This window comes from Indicator indicator, chromosome 16 (assembly GCF_027791375.1).
Source record: "Indicator indicator isolate 239-I01 chromosome 16, UM_Iind_1.1, whole genome shotgun sequence".
NCBI lineage: Eukaryota > Metazoa > Chordata > Aves > Piciformes > Indicatoridae > Indicator > Indicator indicator.
The window spans coordinates 13804438-13821866 of NC_072025.1; the positions used below are offsets into that span (position 1 = coordinate 13804438).

The following is a 17429-nucleotide window of genomic DNA, read 5'->3' on the forward strand; positions in this document are numbered from 1 at the left end:
AGAAGTTTCTTCTCCTGTGCAGAAAAGCAGGAGAACAGGGCCCTCCCCTCCATGCCCACTGCCTGGCTCTGGCTGAGTGCCACTTGGTGGCATGAGGGGACTTGGGGTGCCCTGTGCTTGGAGCCACCAGGGCTCGCAGTCAGAACCTCCAGCCCCAGACCACAAGCATGAGGTTCTCCATGAGGGAACTGTTTGAAGTTCTACTACAACATCCCCCTCCCAGAAGCCAGCAGTAGCATCTCTCTATCCCTCCTCAGGAGAAGCTCCTGCAGCAGCTCCCAGCATGGGACAGAGAGGCCAGGCTGCTGTCCCCTGGCCAGAGCTGCAGGTGCAGGACATGCTGTTGACCCTGAGAAGAGCCAGGGCCTCTGGGTGGCCACCACTGGGGCACCTTCTGCAGAGCAAGGGCTGGGGAAAGGCAGGGTGGCTCCAGGCACCCATGGGTGAGGTGGCCTCAGGAGCCCTCCCAGCCAGCACCAATTAACAGCTGGTGCCAGATCCCCTCCTGCCCAAGGAAGGTGTTGTGAAAGCAGCTCCTGGAGAGCACACACCAGCTGGGCTCCACTTCAAGGCTCAAGAGCACCTGGAGAGGTTGGGTGGGTACAGGCTGGGGGGGCACACCCTGCCTGAGCACGGGGTGCTGCTGACAGCAAACACTGCCACCAGTGCCACACAGGAGGGCTCCAAGAGTTCAGCATACAGCACAATGCACAGCTCATGAGGAGGGGCTCAGGGAGCCTACAGCCCCCTCACCCCACTCTGCACCCCAAAGTCCAAGGCCCCCTCGTGTCCCCACCACTGCAGGGTTCGTGTGTCCTACAGCCCAGCCAAGGGGCCAACTGAAACCTTCTGCTTGCCCTTCTCCTCCCTCCTCCACAGGGACTTCCCACCACTCCTGGCTACAGATGAAAGCTTAAACCTCCCCTGCCAGCGGGGCCTCAGCCTCTCCAGAAGCCACCAGCTGACCCTGGGCACAGAGCTGCTGTTGTTCCAGGGGCACCAGCCCAACTTCAAGTGGCTCTGGAGTTCTTCTGGGAGCAAACATTGCTGGGTGTGAAAGCAGAAAGGTGGCGAACACCCTGCAGCCTCTCTTGAGGGCCTGGAATCCATTCCACCTTCCTGGGACATGGGAGCAGTGCAGGTTTGAGGACACAGGGTGCTTCTGCATCCTTCAGGCAGGCACTGGCAGCAGAGGGCAGGCACATCTCTGTGCCCTCTTCAACCATCTAATGTGCCCAGTGGGCTGGACTAGTGTTGCCTCTTCCCAGGGCAGATCCAGCTGTGCTCCCAGCTGGCCCCATCCCTGGAAAACCTCCCCCTGCTTTGTAGCTGTAGGGCTGGGCATCAGGCTTGGAGAACAGCTGGGTGTGCTGGAGCACAGGGACATTTAGCTGTTCCCCTCCCACCATGCTGAGCTACCAGGTAGAGAGATGAAGAGAAGGTTTTTACCATCTGAACCACCTCCTCCAGGGTTATCTGGTTGTCTCCTGGGTCCTCCTGAGTCAAGGTCCTACAGCAGGAGAAGACAGCATCAGTCTGGCTGGGAAAGCCCCAGAGCTGCTCAGCTCCCACAGGGCTGCAGCAGGACCTAGTGGCTGCTCAGGTTAAACACCTCCAGGTCCCATTTCTTATATTGAAGAGAAAAAAAATTCCTCAGCCAAGGCCATGGCTGGCCCCATGTGTGTCACCTGGACAGCAAGACACTGCTGTCTTGGCCACTGCATGAGGTGGACATAGCCTGGGTGGCCAGAGCTCATCTGATGAGCCCATGGCCACGGGGGCTGTCCCACAGTCCAACAGCAGGAAGGGCCATGGGCTCGGTGGGTTCCACACAGAACTGGAGAATCATGGAACCCCAGACTGGTGTGGGTGGGAAGGGACTCTTAGAGGTCATCTAATCCAACCCCCCTGCAGTTAGCAGGGACAGCTGCAACCAGAGAAGGATGCTCAGAGCCCAAAACAACCTGACCTGGAATGGATCCAGGGATGGGACATCTCCCACCTCTATGGGCAGCCTGGGCCAGGCTCTCACCACACTCAGGGTCAAACATTTCTCCCTTCTCTCCAGTTTGAATCTCCCTTTTTCAGTTCAAACCATCACCCCTGGTCCTGTCACAACAGGCCCTGCTCAAAAGTCTGTCCCCAGCTTTCTGATCAGTCCCTTGACGCACTGAAAGGCCACCAGAAGGTCTCCCTGGAGCCTTCTCTTCTCCAGGCTGAACAAGCCCAACTCTCAGCCTTGGCCATGTCTGCAGGAGGGTGGGGATCGTATCGCACCCATGGCCTCCCATCAGGTCCTGAAGCCAGCACCACCTGTCCTCCTCCCCAGCACTGTCCTGGGGACCTCCTACCGCTGGGGAGGTCAGGAAGCAGCTGCCAAAAACAGCACCTGGGAGAAGCCCCCCCCAGCTCTGGCCCTTCACCTGATGATGTTGGCGGCTGCCTTCCTCTCCTGGGTCAGGAGCTCTGGGTCGTGGATGACCTCCTCCAAGAAGCCAATCACCCTGAACTTCAGCTCCTCATTGGTTTCAAAGTCCTGCCAAGTCCAGCACCGACACACCATGATGTGCTCTGCTCCCTGCCCCCTGGAGCCTGGCTAAGACCCATGGCCCCGTGCTGCATCGGGTGGGCTAAGGGCTGAGCCTGCCTCTTCCTCCCAGATTCCCACCCCTCAGCACCCTACAGACAGGAACCATCCAGGAAGGCTCATTCTGTGCCATTCCCTTGGCATCACCCAGCCTGGGAGAGGCACAGGGGCTTCCTAAGTGTGCCAACCAGTATGGCACCACTCCATGTCCCAGCAGCCAGCAGCAGAAAGGGACAGGGACAGCAAGGAAAGCCACCAGGCTTCCTACCCCTGACCCCAGCATGGAAACCCCACCAGGAATCAGACCCTGCAGCTGCTCATCTTCTAAGCCAAGCTGCGGGGGGTGACCACAGATGCCAGTTCTGTCCCACTCCCCCACCAGCCTCTCATTCTGCACCGGGACTCCCCTTCCCCAGCTTCACAGCTTTCATCTCCTCCCCACACCCACTCTTTTCCTTCATTAGAAGGTGCCAAATTGTCCTCCTGTCTGGAGCTCAGGGGTGGGAGTGACCAGGCCCCCATCCCCCAGCACCCACCTGTGAGTGCTTGGAGACCCAGTGCCGCAGCACGTTGAGGACGCGGTTGGTGGCTGCTCTGCGGATCACAAACTCCTTGTCCCCGTTACGCTGGTCCGTGGGGAAGCCTGAAACTGCCCAAGACCTCTCAGATTCCCATCAGGAACCCCTCCCCAGGATGTTCAGGAGTGCTGAGAGGAGCAGCCAGATCTCCCCAAGCATCCCCAGGCACCCCGTGCCAACCACCCAGAGCGTGCAGGTGCTGGGCCGGAGGTGCTCCAGGGGTTGTCTCTCAGCCAAGGGTGACCCAGCCAAGGACAGTAGGAATGGGCACCCCGGAATGGTGCCCCCCAGGGCAGGGTACCTGCGCTGGCAAGGGACATCCTGCGGTACTTCTCCTTGGTGGGGGTGCCCTCGTTGGCCCCTGCCGTGGCGATGGCGAAGGCGGAGGCAGCGGACAGGGCACTGCGGCTGCTGTCCAGCTCCCGGCAGGACGTCATCACCACGCCGTTGTTGTAGGAGAACAAGGAGAAATCTGCAGGGGGAGAAGCAGCCTCCTGATACCACTGTGGGCAGCTCCATAACCCAGATGGGTCCCCTCCTGCAGCCCCAGTGCCCAGCCAGCCTTCCTGGGGTCAGGGCATGCCAAGAAAGGGGCTCATGGAGGTAGTGGGTGCAGGTGGCCACCTGGGTCTGCTCTTCATGGAGAGCTGGCTTCCACCCCACCAGAACTGGGGCAAAGCAGGTGGTGTCATGGTTTAAGCCCAGCCAGCAGCTAACACCACAAGGCTGCTTGCTTTAGGTGGGCACAGACTGTATGGAGCTCACAGTTTAAGGGATGCCACCACAACAAAGAATTTCTCCAGCGTGGCTTTAGCAGGAGTTCAGTCCAGAGGGAGCTAGAGATGGTGTTCAGCTGGCTACAGAACAGACTTGGGGAGACAAACTGATGCTCGATGCCAGCCCTGGCTCATGTCTCCAGCAGCTCACATCTTGAGTGCTCCTAGAGCACCAGATCAGCCTTGGGAGGGAAGGAAAGGGCTGAGAAGTTTAGTTTGGGTTGGAAGGGACCTGGAAGATCATCCAGATCCAACACACTGCCATGGGCAGGGACACCTTCCACTACACCTGGCTACTCAAGGTCCCATCCAACCTGGCCCTGAACATCTCCAGGGAAGGGGCAGCCACATCCTCCCTGGACAACCTGTTCCAGCAGGATGTGTGTTGGGACATGGGCAGAGACATCAACATTTCCCTGTCCACAGCCCTGAAGATCTGCTCCAGTTCCACACCTGCAGCTCTTCATGGCCAGGGTCAGGTGGCCCCAAGCAGGACAGGTCCTGGCTCACTCATTACCTGATGAGTTTTTGCCCTTGATGGACTTGGGAGTGGTTGGAGACTTTGTTGGGGACGATTCAGCCTCAGCTTCGTCACTCTGGTTGGGGTCTGTGTCTGACTCCTCCCGGACAGACACCTCGGAGCCTGAGGAACAGGAACCCATCACCAGCCCTGCTGGACAGGGCCACGTCCAGCTGCATTTCAGCTCTTCCAGATCCTCCCAAAGCCTGCACCATTCCAGCTGGGCACAAGTGACCACACAGAGCCTGCAGCTGCAGTGGGCTTTGGGTGGGATTTTGTGGTGGGACTTTCAGGTGGTTTTCCTGTTCTGTTCTCACAAAGAGCTGGAAGGCTCTGCCCACATCTTGGCCACTGGGACCATGAGTGAGCTCCGGCCCGTGTGGGGCAGGACATGGTGTCTGCCTCCCAGTCAAAGGCTGTGGGAGGAGCTGGGGCAGCCTGTCCCTGCAGCTCAGGCTGGGTTGTCCTCTGCCCTCAGCTGTGGCCATCTCCCAGACAGGCTTTGCCCTCTTCAGAGCCTTTGCCTGTGTGCAGAAGGTGTTCACCCAACCCACAGTGAGGGAGAATCACGGAATCACAGAAAGGTTTGTGCTGGAAAAGACCTTTCAGATCATCAAGCCTCACTGTTCCCCCAGCACTGCCAGGTCACCACCAAACCATGGCCCTCAGCACCACATCTCCATGGCTTTGACACTCCTCCAGGGATGCGGACTCCACCACTGCCCTGGACAGCCTGGGACAGGCCTGGACAACCCTCAAGGACAAGAAACTTGTCCTCCTGTCCACCTAAACTTCTTCTGGGGCAACTTGAAGCTGTTTCCTCTTGTCCTATCACTTATTCCCTAGGAAAAGGGACCAACCCCCACCTGGCTCCAACCTCATTTCAGGGAGCTGTAGAGAGCCAGAAGGTCTCTCCTCAGCCTCCTTTTCTCCAGGCTCAACAACCCCAGCTGCTCCTCACCAACCCTATTCTCCAGACCCTTCACCAGCTCTGTTGCCCTTCTCTGGGCCTTCTCCAGCCCCTCAATGTCCTTCTTGGAGGGCCACACTACTGCTGATCCACCTCTTCCAACATCACTACCACCACCACTGTCACCAGTCTCCCCAGTACACAGGGGGCTGCTGTGTGCCTGCTGGTGAGGCAAGAGCGAGCTCCCAGGCCCACCCCTCAGCAGCTCCCAGACACACTGCCTGCCACAATCTCCCTGGGCATGCTGTGCCTGCTCCACCACACATGTCCCTGCATCCTACACAGAGCACCCACCAAGACCAGTGCCCTCCCTGGGCTGGAGTCCCCCCTCCTGCAGACCCACAGTGGCTCACTCTGCTTGCTCGGCAGCTGCTCCTCCTGCTTCTCGCTGGCTGCTTCTCCTTCGTCAGGGATCTTGTTGGGGTAGCTGCTGGACACATAGAGTTTGTTGATGTCCAGGGTGGTCTTGCTGAAGGGGGCCATGGAGGAGTAGACACTTGCATAACCGTTGGAGGAGCAGCTGAGGGCAGCCAGATCCAGCGCCTTCCCTCCGGTGATGATGGGGATGTTGAGGGACAGCTTTCTGCGCCGGCTGGGGGACGAGGACTTGGTGATGGAGAGAGGAGGAGGCGAGGAGAACTTGCGGTTGGCTCGGGGGGACTTGGGGGGCTCTCCGTACAGCAGCTTGTTGTTCTGGCTGTTTGCAAACAAGAGCTCCAGGGACCTGGGGGGAAAGAGACAGGCAAAGGCTGAACTCACACCTAGCTCTTGCCTGAGGGTCCCCACCAGTAGCTCCAGCAGTGCTGGGTCATCAGAGCATCCATGGAGCATGGCACACAGCTGGCATGAGCCTGTCACCCTGCTCCCACCACCCAGTCCCAGGAGGGGGGACACCTGTGGAGCTTGGGTTGTAACTAGATGATCTATGAGATCCCTTCCAACCCAAACCATTCTATGAATCTATGATTCAGTTTTCATGCTGAGGGTGGTGAGACACTGGTCCAGGATGCCCAGAGATGCCCCATCCCTGGCACCACTGCAGGTCAGGTAGTCTGGGGCTCTGAGCAACCTGCTGTAGTTGTAGCTGTCCCTCCTGGCTACAGCAGGATTGGACTGGATGAGCTTTAAGGTCCCTTCCCACCCAAACCAGTCTGGGATTCTTGCCCAATCTGAGGGTATCACAACTCACAGGGACCAGGTGAAAGGCCTTGAGCAACCTGCTCTAGTGGGAGGTGTCCCTGTCCACTGCAGGGAGTTGGAACTAGATGATCTTCAAGCTCCCTTCCAACCCAACCCATTCTATGATTCTACAAAGCTATGAAAGAGGCCTGGGGGTGGCAGCAGGGCCAGGCAGCTGCGAGGAGCAGAGGACCGACCCTGAAGCCCTCCCTAAACCTGGGACCAGCGACTGGGGCGGGCAGAGGAGCGACGCCAGGCAGCCTCACCGTGCAGGGATGGCACTGATGGGCTTCTTGTAGATGGTGATGAGCTTGTCGAGGACGACGAGGGCGGTGGTGAAGACGCGGTAGGAGTGCAGGAAGGTGTTGAGGAAGTCGATGCTGAGGAAGCGCAGGTCGGTCAGGCGCTCCAGCAGCCGCTCCACGCTGGCGTAGCGGATCTGCAGCACCTTGCAGGAGTTCATCGTTTTACTGAACCTAATGTCAACATCATCACAATAGAGGCTGGCATCAGACCTGCAGGGAGACAAGACACCTCTGCTGCCACCTGCAAGCAGACCGACAGCTGCTCCAGGCAGGCAGCTGCCCCCCCACCACTCCCCGCCCCAAAGATGCACAGGTTGCCTGGCAGCGAAGGAGCCTCCTTCAGCTGGGCTGTTCCCAGGAGAACCACAGCAAACCCCCGTGGAGAAGCTGGGGAATCCACACCCCTGAATGAGGGAGAACATCACCCACAGCAAACCCCCATGGAGAAGCTGGGGAATCCACACCCCTGAATGAGGGAGAACATCACCCACAGCAAACCCCCATGGAGAAGCTGGGGAATCCACACCCCTGAATGAGGGAAAACATCACCCACAGCAAACCCCCATGGAGAAGCTGGGGAATCCACACCCCTGAATGAGGGAAAACATCACCCACAGCAAACCCCCATGGAGAAGCTAGGGAATCCACACCCCTGAATGAGGGAGAACATCACCCACAGGAAGGCTGGAGGGGGACTTTTCATGAGGGTGTCTAGCAACAGGACAAGAAGGAATGGTTTGAAGCTGAGGGAGAGCAGATTGAGGCTGGGTCTTAGGAAGAAGTTCTTCAGTATGAGGGTGGTGAGACACTGGAACAGGATATCCAGGGAGGCTGTGGATGACCCCTCCCTGGAGGTGTTCAAGGTCAAGCTGGATGAGGCTGTGAGCAATCTGGTCTAGTGGAAGGTGTCTCTGCCCTTGGCAAGGGGGTTGGAACTGGATGATCTTTAAGGTCCCTTCCAACCCAAACCATTCTGTGAGTCTACAGATCCCACATCTATGATCACACAAGACTCTGTGGGCAGGGGTTTGGCTGAAACATGTGGAATGACCATCCCTGAGACCATCCCAAAGACCAAGACTCTTCCCAGGTGACAGAAGACCCACAGCCACATGGGTGGGCAATGTGGGGATACCCCACTGGGTCTGGACCCCCTCATACCACATCTCTCTCATCCCACCTCCAGCACCACGCATGTCCCTCACTCCCACAGCCCTGCACCCCAACAAGCACACAGCACAGCCATGGGGCAGCCCCTGGCAGCACTCAGATGCCACCAAAACTGTGCTGTGGAGCCATGCAGAGCCTGGTGCCCTCTGCAGTGCCCAGGCATAGCAGCACTCACTTGATCATCTGGGGGACAGTGACCTTGGAGTTCTCCTCAAAGGCATTCATCATGAGGCCATTGCAGCGGATGTTGTCCACACACTGGAAGAGACATGGGTGGGAGGTGGGAGAAGGTGGTGGCAGTGAGGACCTGCCCACTGCCCACCTGGCTTGGACATCAAGTCACAGAATTTCTTGGGTTGGAAAAGACCTTTAACATCATCAAGTCCAACCCAGCACTGCAAGGTCACTACCCTAACCCTCTCAGCATCGTATCTCTACAGCTTTGAAACCCCTCCAGGGCCAGGCCTTCACAACCCTCAAGGGGAAGGAATTGTTCCTTATGTCACACCTAAACCTCCCCTGGGACAACTTGAGGCTGTCTTCTCTTGTCCCATTTTTTGTTCCTTGGGAGAAGAGACCAACCCCCACCTGGCTCCAACCTCCTTTCAGGGAGCTGTAGAGAGCCAGAACGTCTCCCCTTAGCCTCCTTTGCTCCAGGCTGGTGAATCAACCTCCAAGTCACCTTCTGCATGGAACCTGGATGCCCAAGGCCCATCCATGCTGCTAATCCCAGCCTGATGTAGCAAGACTTCAGCCTGCAGCAGATCCCAAGCACCCAAATGTTGCCAGGAAAGCAGCCAGAGTGCAGACCTAGCCGGGTGCTACCACAGCTCGAGGCCACCCAGCAAACACCAGGTGACAGTTCTGGGTGCCCAGAGCCACTGCCCTTCCCCTGGGATGCCACCCCACAACACCTCCTTCCTGCCAGCTCTCTCCTACCTGGCTGATGTCACTGGTCCACGCAGCCTTCTCCTGCCTGGATGAGGCCACAAGGATAACAGTAAAGGATGAGGAATCCTTGGGCTCCACCACGATTTTGAAGTCCAGATGGTCGATGTCCTGCCCTGATGCTTTGGCTTTGGAGTAGAAAAACCCCAGAGAGTGATCACTGAAAGACCTCCTGGAGCCTCATCCCACCATGGGTCTGATCTTTAAGGAGTTTGCTGCAGGTCAGGGGGTGTCAGTGGTGAGGCTGGTTTGGGTTTGCTGGGCAAAGGCTCCGTGAGTGCAAAGGGAAGGAGAAGGTCTGAATGTGCATGTTTGGTGCGTGGTAAAGACTTGACTGGATCATCCCAGAAACATGGAATCCCAGACTGGTTTGGGTGGGAAGGGACCTTAAAGCTCATCCAAGTCCAACCTCCCTGCAATCAGCAGGGACAGCTGCAACCAGAGCAGATTGCTCAGAGCCCCAAACAACCTGACCTGCAGTTGGTCCTGGGATAGGACATCTCCCAACTCTGGGCAAGCTGGGCCAGGCTCTCCCCACGCTCAGGGTCAAACATTTCTCCCTTCTCTCCAGTCTGACTCTCCCTTTTATTTCAAACCATCACCCCTTGTCCTGTCACAACAGGCCCTGCTCAGCTCCCCAGCTTTCTGATTTGCCCCTGATAGGCCACCTAAAGGTCTCCCTGGAGCCTTCTCTTCTCCAGCCTGGCCTCAGAGCAGAGGACTTCCAGATCACGACCTCCTCAACTGTTCAGCCCTTGAACTCGCTCCATCTCTGCTGCAGCTGCCTTTACACCACAGAGCTGGATGACAGCAATGTCCTGGAGGACACAGGGCCAGGAGAGGGGACAGCAGCAGCACTGACCACCCTCACATCACTCCCAATGCTGGACCATGGCAGTTGCCTCCAGCAGCAACCCTGTGCCCAGGCTCTGGTGTTAGGTGCAGCTTCCAGCAGGACCCACACCCCTGGCACGTCCCTGGCCATGGGCTTTGCCCACTCCCCACAACGGGGAGAGCCCAAAGCTGCCTGGGGTGCACAGCAGGAGACTCTGCCATGCTGCTGGAAGAGGTTGTGGAGGCCCCACCACAGCAAGTGTTCAACATCAGGTGGGATGGGACCTTGAGCAACCTGGTCTAGTGGAAGGTGTCCCTGCCCAAGGCAGCAAGGTTGGACAAGAGGATCTCCAAAGGTCCCTTCCAACCCAAACCAGTCTGTGACTCTGTGAAACCTCAGCAGAGGGGGTCCTGGAGTGGCCACAGCTTTGCTTTTGAGATGCCCCTGTCTGCTCAGCACCTGCTGGGACATCCACAAGCCCACCCTTCAAGGCTACCCCCATGGGCAGGGGCTGAGCAGGTCCCTAGGCATGCAGGTGGGGTGGAGGCACCTACCATCCTCATCGGTGCTCTCCTGCTCCTCCACCAGCGTGCAGTCGATGAGGGAGATGACGCCGTTCTGCGGGGATGGCAGTGGGGGCTCAGGGGCAGGGTCCTACCCAGGGGGCTGCACCCCAGACCCCCATCCCATACTTCAATCTCATCACCCCGAGATGGGGATGGGGTGGGATGGTGCTGCTCTGGGTGCTGACACAGCCTGGGGCCACATCCTGACTGGTGGGTCTCCACTTGCAACCCACAGCCCCCTGGTCCATGGGTTAGGTCACACCAGCTTCACCCCACGGTCCCCAGAGCCCATGGTTGTCACTGCTGACCACCCCCATGGCCTGCAGCCCCCAGGCTGGTCCCTGAGTGCCAGCAGCCAGCAGCTCCTGGGAGGTTCTTGCTCAGTCCACTGCAAAACTTCCACCTACAGAGTCCTGGGAGCAGGCTGAGAGAGACTGGAAGCCTGAGAGACAGAGCTGGGCTACCCCCTCAGCTCCTCCCTGAACAGACTATTGAGGTTTCTGCCACAGGTCAGGGTCTTTTATGAAGAATTTGTGATTTATGCTCTTCTGCCATGGCTCAGAGCTTGGCACATCCTTGCCACAGCACCAGGACCATGCCAAATCCTCCAGGAATCATGGGTTGGTTTTGAGAAGAGTTTTGAGGCTCTGGTTGGAAAACTTCAAGGAAGAAGGGAGTTGCTCAAAATAATTTCAATCAGCAAACCCACTGCTCCCAGCCTGGCATCTCCATGAGGATGCACCCAGGGAGGGGAAGGTGGCGCTGGACCCCAGTGTCATTAGAAGAGCCTGGCCAGTCCAATGCCAGCCTCTGTCCCCCACCCGTGTCCCAGCACCAGCTCCAAGCCCAGCAGGCACCATTCCCTTCCCCGCGCCCCCCACACCTTGGTGAGATGCAGCTTGCCCCCGGAGCCCCTGGTGCAGATGATGAGGTGCTTGGAGAAGAGGAAGCACTGGCGCTCGCCCTCCTTGCGCAGCGACAGCGAACCCAGCCTCCCGCGGGGCACCCGGCCCTTCTCCGACATGGGCACCTGGATCAGCGACCCTGCGGGGGCACAGCACCACTCACAGCCCCAGCCCCCCCTGACACCTCCTGGGTGCTCTGATGGGACTGGGAGAGCACCAGGCACAGCCCCCAGCCCACCCTGGCACCTCCTGGGTGCTCCGACAGGACTGGGAGAGCACCAGGCACAGCCCCAGCCCACCCTGGCACCTCCTGGGTGCTCTGATGGGACTGGGAGAGCACCAGGCACAGCCCCAGCCCACCCTGGCACCTCCTGGGTGTTCTGATGGGACTGGGAGAGCACCAGGCACAGCCCCAGCCCACCCTCGCACCTCCTTGGTGTTCTGATGGGACTGGGAGAGCACCAGGCACAGCCCCCAGCCCACCCTGGCACCTCCTGGGTGCTCTGATGGGACTGGGAGAACACCAGGCACAGCCCCCAGCCCCCCCTGACACCTCCTGGGTGCTCTGATGGGACTGGGAGAACACCAGGCACAGCCCCCAGCCCACCCTGGCACCTCCTGGGTGTTCTGATGGGACTGGGAGAACACCAGGCACAGCCCCAGCCCACCCTGGCACATCCTGGGTGCTCTGATGGAACTGGGAGAACACCAGGCACAGCCCCCAGCCCACCCTGGCACCTCCTGGGTGTTCTGATGGGACTGGGAGAACACCAGGCACAGCCCCAGCCCACCCTGGCACATCCTGGGTGCTCTGATGGGACTGGGAGAACACCAGGCACAGCCCCAGCCCACCCTGGCACCTCCTGGGTGTTCCAATGGGAGTGAAAGTACATCAGTCACAGTTCCCAGCCCACCCTGGCACCTCCTGGGTGCTCCTCCTAGGCATGCCTGGGAGCTCAGGATGCATCCCTGGGCATCTCTGATGGTAGGAAACGGATGACAGCTAAAAGGCCCCCAAAATGCACCTTCTGCAGAGAGGAAGAGGGAGATGAGGGGGAGGAGGAGGCTGGCACAAAGCCAGTACCTTGCCTCACGAAGGTCTGGCTGGTGTCCAGCAGGATCTCACAGCCCTCAATGATCATCCTCTCAATGGCCAGGTTCTTCCGGATGTTCTCAGTCTCGCTCACCTCATCGTGCATGATCCTGAAGGAGGAAGAGGAGAGAACTAGGGCTTAGATTTGCAGCTTTCCCAGCAGATCCTTTTGGACACAGGGAAGGGCTGCCCCAGGTGAGACCCAATCCAAAGGAACATCGAGGGAGTTACAGGTGACATCTACAGTCCCACAGCTCGGAGGTGACATCAGCCTGGACTTCCAAGCATCCCAACCCAAGTGTTTGGTGCTCAGAAATCACAAGATTCAAGTTGAGGGCAAAAGCAAAAAGGTTCTCCCTCAGTCCTGTCCAACCCCTGCTCCTTGAGGAGTGGGAAAAGGGATGGGAACTTCATGGATCTCCTCAGGACCAAGGAGTGCTGGTGAGCTTGGTGCCATCACCCCAGGCTGGGACACAGGGAACGCTTCGGTCTGAGGTCTGAAGAGGGAGAGGAGCAGAAAGAGGGAATTGTGGTCGGTTCCTGGGTTGCTTGCTCTGGAGACCCTGGAGACTCTTGGTCCTGTCCCATGAAGCAGCACCACCAGCACCAGGGAAGGCAGAGCCAGCCTTTCAGTGCCACCCCAGACCCTCAGATTCATCATCGAGGAGCCCTGGCAAATGCAGCCCTTGTCCAGAAGCAGCTGGGCACCCATCCCACTAGCCCCAGACTGGCACAGGAGATGGCACTGGAACAGCTCAGCCTTTGAGGGCAATGGAAGGGCAGGTCCTGGCTAAGCTGGCACAGACATCTGACATCCCTCTGGCATGGGGATCTGCCTGCTGCCTGTACCCAAGCAGCGTGTGGGGGCAGCTGGAGATATGGGTGAGCTTCCCATGGTGCTACCCACAGCATCTCTGGCACAGGCAGGCAGATCTCCCTGTGCCAACAGCTCACCAGGGGTTTCACCCTCACCAGGGATGGCCAAGTGGTTCTCAGTGAACCAAGGCCTGAGCTTCACCTGCTTCCCAACCCATCAGGATGGCACAGCCCCTCCATCACCATCTCCACCCCGTGGATGCTGCAGAGCACTCAGGCCACCTGATCCCATTGGCACTGCACCTCTCCACATCCCGTGGGTCAGATCTGCCCACCCCAAAGGGCAGCACATGGTGCCACCAGCCTGCCCAAACCTGTGAGAGCTGCCCTGGGGCCAGGGAGAGCAGTGGTGGGTCTGACCTGGAGAGTTCTTCCAGCTTGGACTTGGCGTAATCCAGGCTGTTCCTCTCCACGTGCTCGTGGGGGGTGTGGGCCAGCAGCTCGTGCAGCGTCAGGATGTACCTGGGGATCTGGCACAGCGGAGCAGGGCATCAGCCATGGCACAGTCAGGGGGCACAGAGGGCTCTGGGTGCCCACCCTGAGCTGCTCCTGGAGCCACTGTGGCCAGGGACACCATGGCCAGAGGCACCATGGCTGAGGAGACCATGCCTGGGGATACCAAGGCTGAGGACACCATGGCTGGAAACACCACGTGTCAGAGCCTCTGATCTGGGAGGTTCTGAGAGCTTCGGAGCTCCTCCAGCTTCATAAAGAGGGGGCAGGGTGTGGAGTTTGAACCAGGCCCCTGCTATGCCCCATTCTTGTCTCAGAAGCATGAGGTAACCAGAAAGCCAGCAGCTTCACCCAGCCCAGCACCTCCCAGCCCAGCCATGGTCCCTGAGCAGTGTGGGACCACAAAGAGTCCAGCTCCAGCCCATCTTCACCCAGGCTTTGCCTCCCCACCATCTGATGCCAGCTGTGGAGCTCGGGTTTGCAGCACCCAGCCCACCCCTGACTGCCAGTGGTGGCAATCCCCACGCTTGCTGGTGGCACCAGCAGTCACCTGGAACATGGGGTAGGTGAGGAAGGTCTCCAGGGTCCTCTCCTCGCAGTCGGGCTTGGCTTCGTAGTGCTTGAGCAGCTTGTCAAAGTCCCGGTTCTGCTTGCAGTGGGCCAGGATCTGCAGGCTGTACTGGTGGTTCCTCACAAACTCCTGGTAGATGTTCAGCATGGGCAGCAGGATGTCAAACAGGTCAGCTGCCAGCAGAGAGGAGGTGGGGAGCTGGATGTGAAGGTCCAGCCCCGTGGGCTCCAGTCCTTCATCACCCATGCCCTGGGGCCTCGTGCTGTTTGTGCAAGCCCAACTGCTGCCCAGTTTGGGGTTTACAAACACTTTGAAGAACCACTTGAGGGCCTAAAGCTCTTCAGCATCAGCTCTCCTAGGTGCACCAGCCCACCCCTTCCACCAACCAGCAGAGCCAGGAAGGCAGGACCCACAGAACAGAACCATAGAGTTGTTAAGGGTGGAAGAGCCTTCTGAGATCCTCACGGTTCCGCAGTGTGCTAGAGGTTGGAAGGGACCTCCAGATCATTGACTCCAACACCCCTCCCAAAGCAGGACCACTTAGGGTAGTCAACACAGGAATTCATCTAGGTGGGGTTTGAAAGTCTCCAAAGAAGGAGACTCCACAACCTTCTACCCAACACCTCCATGACCATTAGACCATGCCTCCAAGTGCCACGTCCACACATTTCTTGAACACCTCCAGAGATGGTGACTCCACCATCTCCCTGGGCAGCCTGTTCCAAAGCCCCACCAAACTGGGTGGAATTTGGGTTTTCTGGGGTTTCTTTGCTGCACTCCTCCCCTCCACCACCAACATGAACAAGCAACAAGGTGCTGTGTGATGGGTCTCACTGTAAAGGGCCTGTGGAGCTGGAGGAGGTGGATGAGGAGGTGAGGAGGCCATGGGCACTCACCCAGCACAAGTGTTGGCCAACTGGATATCCTTGCCTTCAGGCCTTGGTAGAAGATCTGGTGCAAAAACATGATGGTTTCGCTGGAAGAGAAACCGAGGGGTGGGCAGAGAGGTGGACAACAGCAAACCATGAGGCATCAGGCAAAGTCACCAGCACAGCAGGGAGCAGGGGACAACCTGGATGACCTGGGGAGGTGGCTGCACAAGGTGGGGGTCAGAGAAGGTCCCCAAGTCATGCGAGGAATGATGGATGAGGACAGAGGAGGAGAGAATCAGGGAATTATGGAATGGGTTGGGTTGGAAGTGACTTCTAACATTCATTTAGTCCAACCTCCCTTCAGGGAGAAGGGACATCTACAATTACAGCAGGTGGCTCAGAGGGTGGTGAGAGCCTGGCCCAGGCTGCCCAGAGAGGTGGGAGATGCCCATCCCTGGAGCCATTGCAGGTCAGGTTGTTTGGGGCTCTGAGCAATCTGCTGTTGCAGATGTCCCTGATGATTGCAGCGGGGATGGACTGGATCAACTTTGAAGGTCCCTTTCCACCCGAACCAGTCTGGGATTCTATGACAGAGCTGCTGTTAAACTTGGCACACCCTGGTGATACATGTGGCATCACCATGGCATGGCTGCAGTCAGAGACTGTCACCTCCTGGGCATGGCTGTTCCCAGCACACTTCGCAGCAGCTGCAGGAGAAGTTACACCTGCCCCTCCAAACCACCTCCCGGGACATCCTCCATCATTACCTCTGGGCTGCTTTCAATGCCCAAGGACACCATCCTCCCCTCCACCAGAGCCAGGAGCTCCTACAGGTAGGCTCCTGGCAGCCTCAGCTGCTAGCAGAGCATCAAGCCCTGTGGCACCTCCCGTCAGGGCCAAGTGCTCCACAGGCTGCTCGTGCAGGTGTCCCATGGGGATGGTGAGCTTCCATCCATGGCTACCATCCACAGAATCATAGAATAGCTTGGCTTGGAAGGAACCTTAGAAGCTCATCTAGTTGGATCAAATCAGCTCCAAGCTGCTGAAGACCCCCTTGGCACCAAGTACCCCAACATCTACGAGGTGTGCTACGGTGTGAGCAGTGCCCCACCTGGCTGGAGGCTGCCAGCTTGGCTCTGCCATCACAGAAATCACAGAATCAACCAGGTTGGACGAGACCTCCAAGATCATCAAGTCCAACCTATCACCCAACACCATCTAATCAACCAGACCATGGCACTAAGTGCCTCATCCAGTCTCTTCTTAAACACCTCCAGGGATGCCATCCCCACCACCTCCCTGGGCGGCCCATTCCTATGGGCAATCTCTCTTTCTGTGAAGAACTTCTTTCTAAGACCAAGCCTAAACTTCCCCCTGCACAGCTTGAGACTGTGTCCTCTTGTTCTGCTTGAGAACAAGAAGAGAAGAAACCAGCCCCCACCTGGCTACAACCACCTTCAGACAGTTGTAGAGAGCAATAAGTTCTTCCCTGAGCCTCCTCTTCTCCAGGCTAAACACCCCCAGCTCCCTCAGCCTCTCCACACAGGGCTGTGCTCCAGACCCCTCCCCAGCTTTGTTGCCCTTCTCTGGACATGTTCCAGCAACTCAACATCTTTCTTAAACTGAGTGGCCCAGAACTGGACACAGTACTCAAGGTGTAGCCTAAGCAATGCTGAGAACAGGGGCAGGATGACTTCCCTGCTCCTGCTGGCCACACTATTCCTGATCCCGGCCAGGATGCTGTATTGGGTTTCGCTGAGCTGGAGTTAATTCTCCTCACAGCATCTTTCTAGTGCTGTGTTTTGATAACACTGCAGTGTTTTGGCTGCTGTTGACTAAGTATCCAGGCTGTGTCTTTTCAACACTTCCCTGCCCCAGGAATACACTGAGGGGTGGGCACACCTCGGGAGGGGACACGGCTGAGCCAGCTGACTCAGACTGGCCAAAGGGGTGTTCCATGCCACATGATGTCAGCTCAGCTATAAGAATGAAGTGAAAGAAGGAAGTGGGGAGTTTGTCCATGGTGTCTATCCTGCCAAGGAACCACCAAGCTCAGAGAGCCCTGCTTCCCGAGCCCGACCATCGTCCTGCTGATGGGAAGCAGAGGCTAACCTCTCTCTCTGCTTTCGCTCCCATGCAGTCTATTGCTTTTTGCTCATGGTTGTTACTAAAATTGCTTCTATCCTACTATTGCCCTTTGTTACCTTTTTTTCCCCCTCTCCCCC

The 17429-nt window shown here is 58.0% G+C and overlaps 1 protein-coding gene across 2 annotated transcripts in view; it reads right to left on the minus strand.

Annotated features, from left to right (window-relative positions):
• RASGRF1 (Ras protein specific guanine nucleotide releasing factor 1) overlaps nucleotides 1-17429 on the minus strand; it is a 36188-nt gene that overhangs the window by 4727 nt on the left and 14032 nt on the right. Inside the window, exons 6-20 of one of the 2 annotated variants that reach the window (XM_054387985.1) lie at nucleotides 15229-15308; nucleotides 14312-14505; nucleotides 13669-13778; nucleotides 12424-12542; nucleotides 11318-11478; nucleotides 10423-10486; nucleotides 9025-9161; nucleotides 8261-8343; nucleotides 6877-7125; nucleotides 5785-6155; nucleotides 4459-4584; nucleotides 3467-3637; nucleotides 3124-3230; nucleotides 2424-2536; nucleotides 1450-1510 (exon numbers count right to left, since the gene is read on the minus strand). In XM_054387985.1, coding sequence (XP_054243960.1) covers nucleotides 1450-1510; nucleotides 2424-2536; nucleotides 3124-3230; nucleotides 3467-3637; nucleotides 4459-4584; nucleotides 5785-6155; nucleotides 6877-7125; nucleotides 8261-8343; nucleotides 9025-9161; nucleotides 10423-10486; nucleotides 11318-11478; nucleotides 12424-12542; nucleotides 13669-13778; nucleotides 14312-14505; nucleotides 15229-15308 — 2146 coding nt within the window. Of the gene's footprint in view, nucleotides 1-1449; nucleotides 1511-2423; nucleotides 2537-3123; nucleotides 3237-3466; nucleotides 3638-4458; nucleotides 4585-5784; nucleotides 6156-6876; nucleotides 7126-8260; nucleotides 8344-9024; nucleotides 9162-10422; nucleotides 10487-11317; nucleotides 11479-12423; nucleotides 12543-13668; nucleotides 13779-14311; nucleotides 14506-15228; nucleotides 15309-17429 lie in introns of both variants that reach the window. The other variant, XM_054387984.1, reaches the window with a different exon arrangement.